This window comes from Poeciliopsis prolifica, unplaced genomic scaffold, assembly GCF_027474105.1.
Source record: "Poeciliopsis prolifica strain line A6 unplaced genomic scaffold, Auburn_PproV2 SCAFFOLD024, whole genome shotgun sequence".
In the NCBI taxonomy this organism is placed as follows: domain Eukaryota; kingdom Metazoa; phylum Chordata; class Actinopteri; order Cyprinodontiformes; family Poeciliidae; genus Poeciliopsis; species Poeciliopsis prolifica.
The window spans coordinates 2,925,206-2,941,388 of record NW_026562399.1 but is presented as its reverse complement, the minus strand read 5'-3'; the positions used below and the strand labels follow the sequence as shown (position 1 = coordinate 2,941,388).

General features: G+C 37.3%; 1 protein-coding gene across 2 annotated transcripts; it reads left to right on the top strand.

The window, feature by feature from the left end:
• Positions 1-759: 759 nt before the first annotated feature.
• Positions 760-15,763, top strand: lrrc32 (leucine rich repeat containing 32). Of its 2 annotated transcripts, XM_055046797.1 has the most exons (4): positions 760-832; positions 915-1,163; positions 6,666-6,759; positions 11,538-15,763. In XM_055046797.1, exons 2-4 carry the CDS (start codon positions 1,081-1,083, stop codon positions 13,401-13,403), a joined length of 2,043 nt encoding a protein of 680 aa, XP_054902772.1. In that variant the 5' UTR covers positions 760-832; positions 915-1,080; the 3' UTR covers positions 13,404-15,763. The 2 variants fall into 2 exon arrangements, with proteins under 2 accessions (XP_054902772.1, XP_054902771.1); XM_055046796.1 differs by lacking the exons at positions 760-832; positions 915-1,163 and adding an exon at positions 3,911-4,257.
• Positions 15,764-16,183: the final 420 nt, after the last annotated feature.

Below are 16,183 nucleotides of genomic sequence, written 5' to 3'. Positions count from 1 at the left end.
AAATGTGCTTCGTCTGCAGTCAATAGTTGGTTGGTCAGATAAATGCATATTTTTCTACTACATTTTTTCTCTCCACTAATCTTTCCTTGAATATAGAAAGTCTGGAAAACACCCAACTTCATTTGCGATGAGATTTTGTAGGCTGTAATCTTGTAAAGTATATTATTGTGCCTTGTCTTTTATATATTTTTAACATTTACATTTTTTATTTTTATTTATTTATTTTTTACTTTTTGTGTGAAATAACATATCTGATGCTGCTGTTACACTTACACTTCCCTTTTGTGGGTCAGAACAGACTATATTGTTGTGTCTATGACTCATCATGATTGCAAAGTGCCGTTAAATAACATTTATGGATTTAAAATTATTTTCAAATTGATTTCATGCAGTATTCTAATTTTGTAAGTACCTGAATTATTTATTATTTAACTTTTTATTTTTGTTAGGGGTCGGCCAAAATTATGTAGCAAAATATACACTTGAAATGTATCCCTCTGGGTATAAGGAGTCTAAAAGCAGTCAGCAAATTAGTATTGTTGGTTCTTTTCTCAAATTTAGTCTTAAAATACTTCAAAAAGTGCTTTGATTAAGCCCACATTTGTAAATAAAGTAGTTTTTGTTGTCTTGAATGTCATATTTTCTTTATCTATAAGCAGAAAATATAATAAAAAAATAGTCTTTAAAACACCAGCTAGTGTGTAATATATATATTGTGGTTCATCTAAAGTAACTTTTCAATAATTTCTTAAATGGGTCTGGAATATGTGCTCTTTGCGCAGCAGGCTGCAGTGCTTGGATATCACCAGCAGGTGGCAATAGACTCCAAAAGGTGAGGTCATCTTCGTTTCTTCTTCAAGAAACGAAGTGATAAAATGTGCAACAAAACACTTCGCTCTTTGTGTTTATGTTAGGAAACACAGAAAATGAGGGAATACCAGAAACGTATCTTCGGCCTATTGCTGCGAACATCTGCTGCACCTGAAGCGAAAAGGAAACAAACAACCCGCAAAGAAAAAAGCTGCGGGATTCCCGGATGGATAAATCCCCTTACGTACAGGTGTAATATGATGCAAGGAGATGAACGGTGATGGAGAAAAGGGGGGTGAATATGAAACCAAACCAGCTGTTACTGTGCGAGAGCCAGCAGACAACATGTCCAGGTAAGACTCTTCTTGTTTTATTCAGACTTTTTGTCAAGTTGTGTTTGGTGGGATGTAACCGGAGTACTTCCAGCACGGACACTAATGGGGGGAAACATACATTTTTCCCTCATTTCTTCTGGATTAAATTACGACGTTAAACTTTAGAAATGTTACTGTGACGGAAAGCAACTGGTGCGTATCCAACTTTGAAGTGTTTCTGGAGTCTTCTCTGCGAATCCGTTTGTTTATCCCAGCAGCCTTTCACCGCGGCTCCGCACCATTTCACCGCCAGAGCGAATAGCGACGCGCCGAAAAGGCGGAGTCACTGACCCCAAGGTGACCTCCCAAATATATTTTGTAAAATATGTGATCATTCAAATAAATCTGAAATGAATACATTACGTAAATAAATTTATAGAATTACTTGCACAATAAAATTATTAAATGTTTAAATAAATCTAATTTTAATTTGTTACATAAAATCATATGTTTATTTAAAGTTTCATCTGCTGCAGTCCATAATGAAATAACCTAAAGTGTCACAACAACGCATGATGTATCAACATTAACATCGCTATCGGCCAGTGTTAGGCTTCTTTTTAGGATGTGTCACTTCAAACGGTAAAATATGGTGGATATTAATAACTCATAGTGATGCAGCGGGATTCTGAGGTGTTTAGCTGAAGCAGAGATGTCAGCAGTGATGCTTTTTCTCTGTGTATCTGGGAATTCTTGGTTAAAACAAATTTCTTCTTCAATCATTGAAGTTACTCAAAGTATGCAAAACTTTTACTCAAGTAAGAGGAGTAATGAAATTTCTCAAGTAAAAAAATTCTAATAAAAAGAACTCCTAAAAGTACATTTCTTTCCAAGAAGTTGAGGAAATCTTAAATGGTTACTCCCCAACTCTGAACATATATATGTGTTTTTGTTTGTTTTATAGAGGGTGACACAGGCCCTCTATAAAAGACTTTTGATGGACTGAGGAAAAGAGATTTAGTTCGGCGTGATGCAGTCTTGAGGAGTTTGACCGCAATGTTAGGTCACATTTTAAATGTTATTGAAAGAGGAACTTGAATATCTCAGGATATTTTTCAACCGTTAATAAGAACAACTGATCCATACTTTAGCCAATCATGAGGAGGATTACTGACCACTGGACAGTCATGCAGGCTCAGACATATGATGTCACCGCTGAAGAAGATGCTTGTTTATAGAGTGACAGCATGAGAGCCAGGCTTATAATAGTTTTATTATAGGTCATTTTATTTTATTTTGACTTTTTGTTTGCCTAATTTTGTTAGTTTTCATTAGTTTTTAGTTTGTTTGGTAGTTAAATATGTAGTATTAGTTCAGTTTTTATTAGTTACTGCAGTTACTGTAGTGGGAAATTTTGTTCTAAAAGGTCAAAGTCTTGTGATCATGTATACATCCTTTGAGTAATGAATACTCAACAGAAGTTACTATTTTCAAGAATTGTGTTCAGTTATTGTTGAACAACTAACTGATGCCGGTGTTTTATTACAACTGTTGTGGGTTAGTGTAAATGCCGCCTGGAGGATTATGGAGTGCTGCTATTTGCCAACAGCTGAAGAAAACTGCTACTTTGGGGAAAAATAAATTTCACATTAGTTTGAAAAGCTGGAAGCATATTATATCTATAATTTTATACGCACAATAAACACACATCATAGTTCCAGTTAGTTGTAGTCAATGCCAATTAATTTCAGTTCTTATTTATTTCAGTTAATGGAAATGTTTTCTCAATTTCAGTTAACTATAATAAGTCATCTTTTCCCGTAAAAGGAAAACAAAAACTAAAGAATGTCAGATTAGATTAAAGCTGTTGGTGGAAGTAGAAGGGCTTTTCCAGAGCAGATGATTCCTATGGGTTCAGCTGAGCTGAACACAGAGCTGTGAGTCAGAAGGAGAGGACATGGTGGACATCAGTCAGCAGCACTTCAAACGATAAAGCACCCGTGAATGTCTATGTCCACTTTGATCGATCATCTATCTGTCATTAATCTGTCATCCATCTGACATCAATCTGTCATGAATCTGTCATCCATCTGTCATCAACCTGTCATCCAGACTGATGATCCAGATTAGTTTCTGTCATCAATCTGTCATCAATCTGTCATCAATCTGTCATCCATCTGTCATCCATCTGTCATCCATCCATCCATCCATCCATCCATCCATCCATCCATCCATCCATCCATCCATCCATCCATCCATCCATCCTCAGTGTTCTCACACAAATATTTTTTCTCAGTGGAATGTTGAAGTAAAGCCTCTCATGAAAGGCATCCTCAACAAATTCACAAGCCACTTCACTGTGGCAGCAGCAGCTCTGGGTTTTTCTGCCTTTCTCTAAGTCTGGTTTCAGATCTCAAAATGCTCAGAAAACGTTAAACATACTTTCACTTTAACATCTTCCTGCTGCTTTAAGCTTAAGGATAAATATTTTAATGGTTCTCCTGGTTTGTGATGGTAGTTTAATCACATTTTCTCGTCAGGGTGAGACATGCCTTCACTCCTTTGAGACTCTCTTTATGTACTGTCACCCGTTAGTATTTCAGTGATCATTTATAGTTTGTTTATAGTGTGGTTTTGGCAGAGAAAAAGCCACATGACAACTCCCCCTGATTCCCACAGGCCTGAAAGGGAGTCGATCTCTTACTGGGTGGAGACACCAAAACATCCCCAAATAAGGACGCCTGTTTTAAAAGAATGCAAATATATGGAAAGTTGGGAAGCTCCAGTTTCAGCTGAAATGCCCCGAATTCCAACTCTAGAAGTCCGAGAATAGTTTTTCTCACTGGGAAACTGAAAAAGTGGGAGTTTATGGGGTTTGTTCCTGGACTTCCCCAGCCCCTTATAAGGTAGTTTTTCCCCCCCGGGTGGTGGGAGGGTGGAACCGGGTGCGCGCTCTCAGAGGGACGTGATGGCCGGTCAGGTCGGCAGACGCGGTCGCCCACATGTGGAGGCAGGAGTCAGCTGAGAGCCGTTGGTGTGCGGTGCGGGCACCGAGCTGTGAGTGGGTGCGTAAGGATGTAAAACCAGCGTGGTCAGGAGCCACTGAAAAGAAGAAGATTAGTCATCCGCTGAGGTAAATGGAGAGAGAGAAAATTGTTAATGTGGGATGTTTGTTTTTAAGAAAGTGGCACACAGGGCACAAGACTGAGAGTCTGAGCGAGAAATGCATGGACTTTTCAAGAAACTCCGTCAGTTGCCGAAACTAAAAAATACAGTTAAATGTTGATTTTTAAAAAATTTTTTTCAGACTGAATCAATTAATCAAGCTGAATCGATTTTTGAAATAGACATAAGCTAATTTAGTAATTGATTAATATCTATCTGGAATTTACAGTCGCAGAAAACGCAGTTTGGAGGTTTGATATTGTTTCCAGAGTGGCCTCTGACATCATTACAGGTTGGGTCTGAAGACTAATTTCATAATTGATTAATAGTTAATTGGAGGTTACTGACTCAAAATAAAAACTTAATTTGCTGAAAAAATAATTAAGCTAAAACTGTTTGAAAAATATATACATTTTGCATTTAAGATTACAAAAGTTTATTTGTTTGGAAATATGTTTTACACCTAGAACTCATCAAGTGGCACAGATTTAACTTTACCTGGTTCAAATTCTGTAAATTCTCCTATTAGGCCTCATTAATTTAATTATTATTTATTTGCATTTTTATATATTTTTAACATTGTAAAAAAAATGCTGAAATGGTTAAATTAAACATGTTTAAAATGCGGGAATTGTGAATCCGATTAATCTATTAATCGTTAGGACAATCAATCATTAAAATGAGTTGCAACCCTCTGCTTTTATTCTAATCTTCCACCAAGGGCTTCATATGGGAAAGTTTTGCAAACAATAACCTGCTTTTAAAAGACAGACACTGATTTTCAGTGAGCTCTGTGATGGAGTTTTCTATTTTAACACAAAGACGTCTTCAAATCTTTGTCTAAGTTTCCTCAGCTGAGTCAAACTGGATGGACAACATCTGCAAACATCAATTTTCACATCCTGCCAGAGACTCTCAGTTGAATTCAGGTCTAGACTTTAAGTAGGCCATTCTTGTTGTTTCAAGCATCCTTGAAACAACATCACTTTATTGTCATATATCTTCATACTGGAAGGTGAACCTCTGCCCCAGTCTCCAATTTTTTTCAGCCTGTGTCCACCTTGTTTGTTTTTGTTTATTATATATTTATTGCAGCAACACAAACTAACACTGAAATTTTGGAGAAATGCAGATTTCGATTTAAAGGGGGAAAAGAATATTTTAATCAAAATGAGACTTCGTGTGATTATTTATTTTCCTAGTAATTGCTGCAAAGCAAATATCAAAACAAATATAAAAAAATTTAAAATTTGTTTATTTTTCCTTCTCTCTTTGAGAAATTGTAAAGACAAGAGAATATGCATTCACAAAACATAACCTGCAAAAACACAATCTGTCTAGGTAGTTTTGTCGAGTTTCTAGGGCAAATATCTTAGTACATTTGAAATAGGACAAGACATTTGTCCTATGTTATAAACGAAATAACCTGCCAGTGGAACTAGTACCTGTTTATCAATATGAAAGGAACTAGATCCTTTCATACTGAATAAGTTTTGTTTGATTTCAAAAGGACATAATATTGATTAGACCAACGATACTTTGGTAAGATTTTGTGTTTCTGCAGAAACACCTCTACCTTATTTACAGTTTAAATAATGTATTGCAATTGCAGTAAAAGTTTTTTCATTCAAAGGCTTTAAGCTCTAAATGTGCTTTATTTCTTCTGATGGTTCTTGTTGAGAAGGTTTAAGAAAATCTCAGCTTGAGATGAAGACATTTCATCAGATTCATAAACTATGAACTGCCTCTCCATTAAAAACAACCTCTTGCTTTAAGGTCTGTGGCTTTATTCTCACTTTAAATAAAATCTGTTTCTGTGCTCCTCTTCCTTTCAGGCTTGCTGGTTTACATGAATTAAACTTACTGTGAATCAGGGAAATTGTGTTCTTCTTTTTCAGCACAACAAGGCGTTTGTTTCACTGACATTTCCATGTGCTTATCAGCGTATCGTTACCATGGGTACTTACCATGACTTCAGGGCTAATTACTCCCACATTGTCTGTCTGCTCTGCACTGTCACACGTTGTTTTGTTTTGTTCAGAAATCGTGACTCATCATAGTCTGACAAAACAGTCTTCTTCGCTTGTTTCAAAACAATAAGCCTCAGCTACCTGCTGAGAACCGATGGAAACCCGTTGATTGCTTCGTCATTCTCCGTCGTACCACAGAAATGCAATGTAAGAGAAGTAGTGCGGCGTTTCTACGAAGGAGAAAAGCCCCTTCTATTTTTTAAGGTGCAAAAATAGCACTGTCAAAGGTCAGCATGTCACATCTACGCAAGGCTCGCTTCCTTCCCCCTTTTTTTTTTCAGCCGTATCACCTACAGCATGCTTCCTGACTGTCTGATTTGTGTGATCTGGGCTCTCTGTGCTGCAGGACCATGGCCGCCTTCCAGCTGCTCTTCCCGCTGTGGGCCAGCTGTGTGGCCGCTGCCGCACATCCTTCCAGGCACATCGCTCCATGCCAAGTTGTAAGTACAAATCCCGGTAAAGAAATTGGAAGAAATTGGCTGAACTGACTTTGGAAAAAGATTCTTTATTTGTTTGTGTAGATTGGAGACATTTTCTACGACCAAACCATTCATAACATTCTGTTTACCTGCGGTGTTGAGCTTAATATCTCATGTGTTTTTTATCACCGGCTTGTCATGTAAGCATTTCAGGAATTCAGCTTGTGTTTATATCACTGTTAAAAAATGTAAAGTTCAATCTTTATCTAAAACTTTAATGATTTCAGTGCTCATATTTCATCTGTAAGCCTCTATAATCATTTCCAGATGCACAAACCAGCAGATTGTTTCTTTGCTTTCAGATTATTTTAGACTTTTCTACACAACAAAAACACAAAATGTTACCAAGTATTTATGGTCTAGTTTCTAGTACAAAGCTGTCTTTTTTCAATTAGCGTCATGTAATGTTGTTATTGTCAGAGAATCTGCTTTTTTTTCTTTTTTAACTGAAGCAAAGTTAGGAGAAATTGAATGTAAGGTGTTTCTTAAGAGGTACACTTCAGAAGCACAAAGTATTTTTGGTCTTTTCTAGTGCAAATATCTCTGTACTTTTAAAATAAGACACTTCTCACAAGTAACTTTTAAGGGACATGAAGAGAGCTTATGTAAACAATTCATTTGTATTCATTAAAAATGTATACTTTCACTTACAATGGGACATTTTTTCCAACGTTACAAATGAAATAATCTTGCAGTGGAAGTAGTCATTTTTTTTTATCAATATTTAGGAATTATTGACATAAACAAGCTGATATATTTTGTGTAAAAGTTACTTGTAAGTTAGTTTTGTCTCATTTCAAGTGAACGAAGATACTTGCACTAGAAACTAGGCTGAAAATACTTGATAAGATTTTGTGTTTTTGCTGCCCAGAAGATAAAGTAATCCAGAAAGTCACTTGCAGTCAAGGCATTTCCCTCAACACTGGGAAATCAGCTTCAACAGTTACTTTGTTTCAGGTTTTCACTTAAATGTCTGAAAAAATATATGCCACAGTTAAGCGTCTCTTGAATGTCATTTGGTTGCAAAAGCAGACATACATCAGTTGTGTAAAGGATTTGGATTGCAAGGAGCTGGCATGTCTAGAATGGCACAGTTATAGTGTATGATAGTGTCATCGATTTTTACTATCGACTGTCACTTCTGCAATTTAATCTGTAACATTATATTAAATGGCAAAGTTTAGATGTGAATAAGTCAGAATCACATGGAAGTTAATGTGTGTGACTTTCATTTGATGATGTCATGTGTGTGGCTATAATTATCCAGATATCAGTTCCAGTTTCACTTCTGTGATTTTTTTACGAAAGGAACAACATGATAAAAATAGTGCCTCGACAAGCCTGCCTCTTCTTTCTCTATGTTATCCTTTATGTATGTGATAAATACTGAAAGACCCAAACACACATACAATATTTGCAAACATTGTAGCTCTTAAGATGATTGTGCAGGAAATTTCTAGGGACATTATTCATTTGATATTATATGAAAGGAACAACTGATTTAGGTTAAAATTGGAGAGAAACAATATTGCTGAACCTAAACCTTTGCATGTTATTTCTGAAATGTAGTGCTAACAGTTTGCTAGCACTGTGCTAGCATTACCAATACTTCAGAAAGTTAGAGGCGTAGCAGTCTCAAGGTATGATTTTGAAATTGTAAATGTATTTTATGGTTACATTATGTATTTGGTTAAACCACAATTAATACAAATTACCCAGGTGAAACAGAACTTTTCAGACTTTTCTGTTTACATTAGCACTATAGCAAAGCTGAATATCTTTGGATATTCAAGTTGAGTATTTAGCAGCTTAACATTCTGTTTTGAACAGTGCGGTATATTTAAATGTTATTCTTTTGTTATAAAAAAGAACAAACAAAAGAGTTGAACTCACCTCCTATTCCTGTTTTTGTACAAGCTAACATTAGCGAACTGCTACAGAAAATTTGAAAGAATTCAGCTAAGACTCAATTTAGCAGTTGCTTTTGAATATTATTGATCTGGTTCATGATTTGCTAACATTTGAAAGTTGTTGCTTTTTTTAACATAAATCTAGGAGACAATTTTTTCACTTGTGAATGTAAATGAAAGGCAGAAGCTTTTATGTGAACCGTGTGGGTTACTATAAATATCTCAATTTCAGTTCCAGTTTTAGTGCTCTTACTTTACCGCTGATGCTACCTCATCATATCTCATAAAAACTACATACCATTTTTACTTTACATATTTTGCTGCATTCATATTGGAACAAAAATAAAGCAAAAGCGTTTACACACCTAAAAAATAAATTCCTATTTTTCAAGATTACAGTGTCAATACATGACCGACTGCAACTAATAATGCAAAAGGAATTTAACATTTCATCACCTTTTCAGACTTTCTGTTCTTACCCTTCTGGGTTTGAATTGGTCACAAAACGTATGTTCTAAATATTCAAATACGCCTTAGAAAAAGTGAACTTTGGGTGAACAGCGTGTTTAACTTTCTACACACCTCTACAAATAGAATTCAAGATATCAGGAAATAAATCATGCATTTAGATTTATTTTTAACCTGCCCTGGTCAGTATATGTGAGAATGACCAATTGTGTGCATGTTGAAGATCGTCACGGCTGCAGCAGTGCAGTCGGCTGGTAATGTCCCAGGGTTTCAGTCAACAATAGAGGTCTATTAAACAGAGAAATAGATCTGGTAAGATAACACTTACCAGATCTTGTCAGACTAGCAGTGTGTCATTTTTTTAAATGAAAAGGGAAAGAATAAGGGGAAAAACGCCATCACTCCTCTACATTGTCAGTGTTGTGTACTGACTTAACTGAGTAAAATGTGTCTAACATCAAGGTTTAGGTAGATTGTGAGTTTTGAGAGACTTTGAAAATAAGAGGATGTCTGGAATTGAGAGGTCAAAAATATGGACATTGACATTCAGGAAGGTTTCAGGCACCCCTAGCCATGTCTGCATGGCTGAGGTTCAGGAAGAGCTTCAACATTCCTGGTTTGTTTTTTGCTCTGACGTCCTGTGCTGCCTGTTGCTTCCCGTCTCTTTCTCCCTCCTGTCCGGTCATTTCTGTTGCCAACTGACAAGAGCTGCAAAACAAGTCTCTATTGACCATACCTGAACTCTTTTTAAGCAGTTCAAAGCTGGTGCATTTAAGGTATAAGGTATAAAATTTCTTTATAGTGCAAAACAATTGGGAAAATTTACTGCATACTCTTTAAATTGGAGACAATGGGGCTGTCTTTGTGAAAATTGGCAATAGGATATGTACATTGATGTGAATTAATTTGACCTCACTCTCCTTTCCAGAACTGATTTGAGAATTTTAAAGAATGAACAGCGTGTTTAGGATCATGGCATGGTCCTAAACACTTCAGTTTAGTTTACAATCAATCTTGGGTTTTATTTTGCATCTGTTCTTGAATTTCTTTATGTTGAAGCATAATTTGCTGCTTTTTGAGATATTTTAGCCTACTTGATTTTGTCAGCTGGGTGTGACTGATGAAACTGAGCTAAGCTTTCCAAATAATGTAATTAATTAAAATTAATCTGTGATTCGAGACACAAGGGCAGAATTTATGTATAATGACAAAAAGAAAACACAAATCCTTTGTTTTCTAAAGATGCTATGACTAAATCTGATGTATAACGTCTTATCAAGAATCAGATGTAACAGAAAAGGGCTTGTGGATACAATTTGTCTGAGATTACATGCATATTTCACCATCACAGAGAATGGACTCATCTCTCTGTGGCGTTTTCTCATCAATCTTCCCTGTTTGTTCCTCCATGCCTGATAACAGATACAAGATGTTTTGCCCTTGAGTAAATAGACCGGCATGTTTGTTTACACCCATCTCGTGAGCCCTGAAGAATGCCCCTTTCATAACACCGCAAATATGCCAGGAAGTTAAATGTAGTCGAGTGGAAGAGAAAACAGGGGAGGAGACCGCTTTATGAGCTGTTTTTGGACAGGCTTTTTGGGGCCATGTGGTTTCTGTTACAAGCTACACCTAATGAGTTAAATGCTTGAATTTATTACGGTGGGAAATAGATGGATAATGACAGAACATAGTAATAAAAGTGTGTCATGTTTTCAATGTTGTTAAACCATGTTTTTTTTTTCCTTTTCTCTTAATTGAGTTTAAAAGAAACAGTCAATGGTGATTTTTCTAAGGCTAACTCACCAGCTTGTGTCTCAGACCACTTTGTAGCTGCCAGAAGATTGACTCCGAAATGACTGTTCTGCTTTAGACGTTTAAAGGCCTTACAGACATGTAGCTGGGTCTTTATAAAAGTGAATATCTCCACCACATTGGTTGGTTTAAGAAAAGTGTTCATCCACAAAACCCCACTGAATTACACTCCAGGATGTTGTCTTAAACATGCCAAACTTATTGGAAACAGTATGGTGCAAAGCTAAATCCTAGGTTAGCCAATCACAGTCCTTCCAAAAAATACGACTTCCTGTTAGGAGTGAATCGTGGTGCCAGGAGGTTCATTTGTGTGGTATGACGGAGGTCGAACTATCTTTAATAACCATTTTAGCATATAAAATGTATAAAATACAAGACAATGTGTTTTAGTGAAATAAAATGGAGTGTACGTGTGAATAAATGGCCAAATGGTTTCCCAGATATCCGTCTACATGTGAACAAGGCCTTAGTCTGAGTTATGCCATGGTAAAGAAGTCTAGCCTTATGATGAATCAATTGAACCCTTGTTTTTGTCTTTGTCTCCAGGTCCAGACGGATGTGTTCTGCAGCGATCTAAGTCTCAGAAGCGCACCACTCAACCTTCCTCAGGGAGTCCAAATGCTGGATCTTTCTCGAAACCAGGTTCAAAACCTCTCATTGGAAACTTTAGGCTTTCACACCGGCCTTCACCAACTGAACCTTCATTCCAACAAGATCCACTTCATCCAGCCTGGACTCTTCAAAGACATGAAGGATCTGAGAGTCCTGGATCTCTCCCGGAATCACCTGAATGTTTTCGCACTCTCCAAAATAAGCGTTGGACCTCTCGCGGCTGTGGAGTCATTGGATCTTTCAAGCAACGGGTTGTACACGGGTATGTCAGACTACTTCCTGGCTGAATCCCCATGTCTGGCAAACCTTTCACTGGACAGCAACAGCATCACAAAAATAGCACAGAACACCTTCAGTCGATCATCATCTTTGAGGAAAATTAGTCTCCACAACAACGTCATCCTGGAGATAGAAGATGGAGCTTTTGACTCTTTGGATCATCTAACTGAGCTCGATTTGTCTAAGAATTCAATCACCTGCATCATAGACTTCAATCTTTACAACTTGGAGGTCCTCAATCTCAGCAAGAACAGCATTGAGTTTTTCCAGAGTGTAAAGTCAGATCACTCCTTTAAGCTTCGCTCTCTGGATCTGAGTGAAAACAAAATGCTTTACTTCCCTCTCCTCCCAGAAAAGAATGTGCTTGAATTTCTGAACATTTCACGAAACCATATTCAGACTCTCAACACCTCAGGAAGTGTCCTGAACCTCACAAATTTGGATGATTTAAAATACCTGGACATGAGTTACAATAAACTCAAAAGTTTACCTGAGGTTTTCTTTTCCAATATGGAATCTCTTGAAGTCCTCAATGTCAGTAACAACTGTATCAGCTCGTTTTCTGTCACATCTAAAGACATTCTGCACAAGGTGAAGGTCATCAATTTAAGCCATAATTCTCTGCAGAGTTTGACTTTTGCAGAAAACTCCCTTCACTCCCTGAAAAAGCTCTTTTTACAGGGAAATGATCTTACTGTCCTAGACCAGCAAATATTTCAAAGATTGCCAAGCATCAAATACCTGCAGCTCCAGCAGAACAATCTGCAAATCTGTAACAATGAGCAAAACCAACATGGGTTAATGCTGAAGGACCAAAACCACCAAGATCCAACTGGTTGTGTGTCATTCTCATCTGTTAACAACCTGCACTTCCTGTACCTCTCTGAAAATAATCTGAGGACCATTCCTGCAAAAGCATTTGTGAACACCCCTCTGAAATTACTAGACTTGTCCCTAAATCCAGGATTAGACATGCACAAGGACTCCTTGTTTGGCTTGGAGGATTCACTAGTCCATCTGCTGCTGAGGGAAAACAACATGTCAAGCCTAAACACAGACCTGACCTCCCTGAAGAGCCTCAAACACGTTGACCTGTCCACCAACCAATTGAACACGTTACCGACTTGGAACAAAGACTCTGCCATCGAGTCATTGAACCTGCAGAACAACAACCTGGTCACCCTAGATCAATCCACCATCCTGGCCTTGGAGCGCTCCTTAAAGACCCTGTACATGGGCTCCAACCCTCTGAGCTGCTGCGACAACCTGGGCTTCCTCCACACGGTGCAGCACTCCACAATCGTTGTTCCTGACATTGAGACCGTGACTTGTGTTCACGAGGAGTCTCCGGAGCCGGTGAACATCGAGAAATTGACCCGAGAAATGTGTCACCAACCAGATGCCCCAAACTACACGGCGGTGGTCTTGATAACGTTGTTAGTTGTGATTATCCTGCTGGCGCTGCTGGTTAAATGTTTTCGATCAAGGAGACGGAAGCGCAGCAGAGGCTTTCATGCATAGCAAAAATAATCACATTCAGAGTCAAAATGTCACATTTAAATGTGAATGTGTAATCTGGAACTTTTCAGAGACTTTATGGACTATTTGAAGCTCTGGGTTTGGATTACAAGTACAAAGAGCCATCACGAGTTGACAAACACAGCTGACAATCAGGCACATCTCCTACAGGAAGTCGTGGTTGTGGAGTACAGCCTAAATAACAAAAAGACAAGCCAATGAAGGCCCTAGTTATTGTTATATTTTCTTACAACATAAGGCTGGACTTTTTGACTGAGTTTTATGTCAGTTTCATGCAGCTTTGTTTAAGGAACCCAAGGTTTCAACCCTCCTGTGCTCACTTCTTCAGGACTTTACACCACAGACCAGAAGCTGTCACCAGCACCAGTGCAGAGCTGTAAAGCCAATATTTTCATGGGTGTTGCGTGAACAAAGAAAAGTCATCTCTATGCCTGAAGCAGCAGTGTTAAATGATTATTTTTTGTAACGTGTTGCATTCCTGATATTTATTGAATGTAGAACCAACACTAAACCACTTTGAGTAGACAGTAGCATCAGGAGACCGGACTGAAGTACTCTTCTGCTGTCGCAAGTCATATTGTCAGAGACATGTTCCAAGGATCACAGATGTAAATTTATACCAGTCTGCTATCTATATGTGAAGTTTGTTGCAAAACTAAAACTTACTTTAAAACCTTCAGAAGCACCAAAAGGTTGGCTAAATACAGAAAATAATCTATAAAACCAAAGAAGTATAGGAGTACAAACCTTTAAATGTGTGAGTTGGTACTTATGATAAAAATATTGAAATTATCAACTCATAAATGCAGATTTTGGCACCATAAGGGACTTAGAGTAGTACTTATTTTGTAAAAGTGGCTTTCCCAGAACTTCTTTGGTTGAAATGGTCTCAAATTTCAGGCAAACCACTTTGTCATTGAGTCCCAAGTTTATAATTATGGACTGGCTATAAGGTATCAAAGTCTTAAAAACCTCTTAATCATGCCAATCTTATAGATTAAAGCAATTTCAATGAGTCACCAGAGATGTTACCCCTCCCCTACATGTTGCTGTGCAACAGGTGACTACTACATATTTGGTAGTGTTGAAATTTTCCCAGTTGTGTAAAACTGTGAATCATGGTGTGGGAGTCAAAGAATCCCTTTAATCTGAGTTAAGTTGTTGAAGGTCCTTCAGAGGACGGGTGTTGCTAATTAGCCATGGCTATAAATACTGTAATTCAGACATCAGATCGTTTTGATCTGTCTTTCTTATGTTGGTCCCTTCCAAATAAACGGTAAAATAAAATAAATTAGCCTGTTTCGCTGCAGTTAGCATGGCTAGACCGAGCAGATAGTCTGTTTAATTAACCAACTAACATTGGCTTGTGATACTTCGTTGTGCTTTAAAGAGTAGAAAAACTGGAAGGGACAATAATCTTCTAAAAAACGGTGGGGGGTTTATTTGAAAACAAGGTTTTCCACATTATTTAAACTTTCTCCTTAAGTGTACATAGCAAAATAAAAGACATAATGGATATTAGCAATAGATAACATTATCTGTTGCAAATGAAATCAGTTGAACAGTGTTGCACGTCTTTGTTTTGAATTATTTTGTGAATGTCGTCAAATCACACTATTTAAATTGGAGCTTATCACTCTGTCCAAAATCAGCCGCCAAGGGTTACTTGGGGACAGCTTTGATTGGGTGGAACATTTCAGAAAGCTTTATTTATGTATGTAAACACACCACCTGCAGAGATATAACCAGTAATGCCTCTAAGTTTGAGTCTTAGTTCTGGTCTTTTTGCAGATTAAAGTTGATCTTGGGTCTTCTTTAAATACAGATAATTGACTGGTATATATTTTCATCTAGTGAGTTTCAGAGCTTAAACAAAGTATCTGAGTTGATCTTTTGAGAGCTAAAACCGACTGATGGAGCTCTGTATTGAGACTGATTTCAGTGAAGAAAAAATGATTTGTTTTTTCAGCTAAAAGTGAAGAAAACACTTCTACACAAAACAAAATGCTCTTTAGTTTTACAGAAGGGTTACATGAAGGTGTTTTTCTAAAATGGCAATATATCCTCAGTGTAGTTTGCACTTTAATCTTGTATTTGTCTGGTTTTATCTTTTGTGATTGTAAACACTAAAACTATGGTTTATATTCCATCTATGAGTGACGTAATTTATTTTGTTAAATGTGTGACATAAGATTTTCTACAGCATGTTGTTTGTGTTGATGCCACACACCTGGTGCTCATGTTAATAAAAATATAAAAGTATGTTTTTGGATTCCTTTTTAACCAATAACATGGATAAATGTTAAACTATAGGGGACATTTATTCTGCACCCAGAATGCATAGCTATAGTCCTCTTGTAAATAAATTACAACCTGCTGATGTCCTGTGTGCTTTCTGATTGGAGCGCTGACCTGGTCAGTTTGGAAAATATCAGCAACACAGTTAGCAAAACTCCTGTAAAACAGAAACTATGAGTTTTTCAGAAGAATCACTTCCTGAAGCGCAAAACGTGAAGGTCGGTCTACAATGTTGACCTTGTTGAGCGGTACGCCATCAACACATGGTGTGTCTTTGACACATGGTGGGTCTCAAACCGGATGTGATTTAGCAGTTTAGCATTAGCTTTCATTGAATATCACATTTGTAAACCTGCTAGCCTTTTAGTTAGCGGTGCCCACCATTGCTAGTGAGCAGAACCACAACCTCAACCATTCTTTATCTTGATGAAATACAGTGACGGTTTTTGAAGGTTGACATTTTT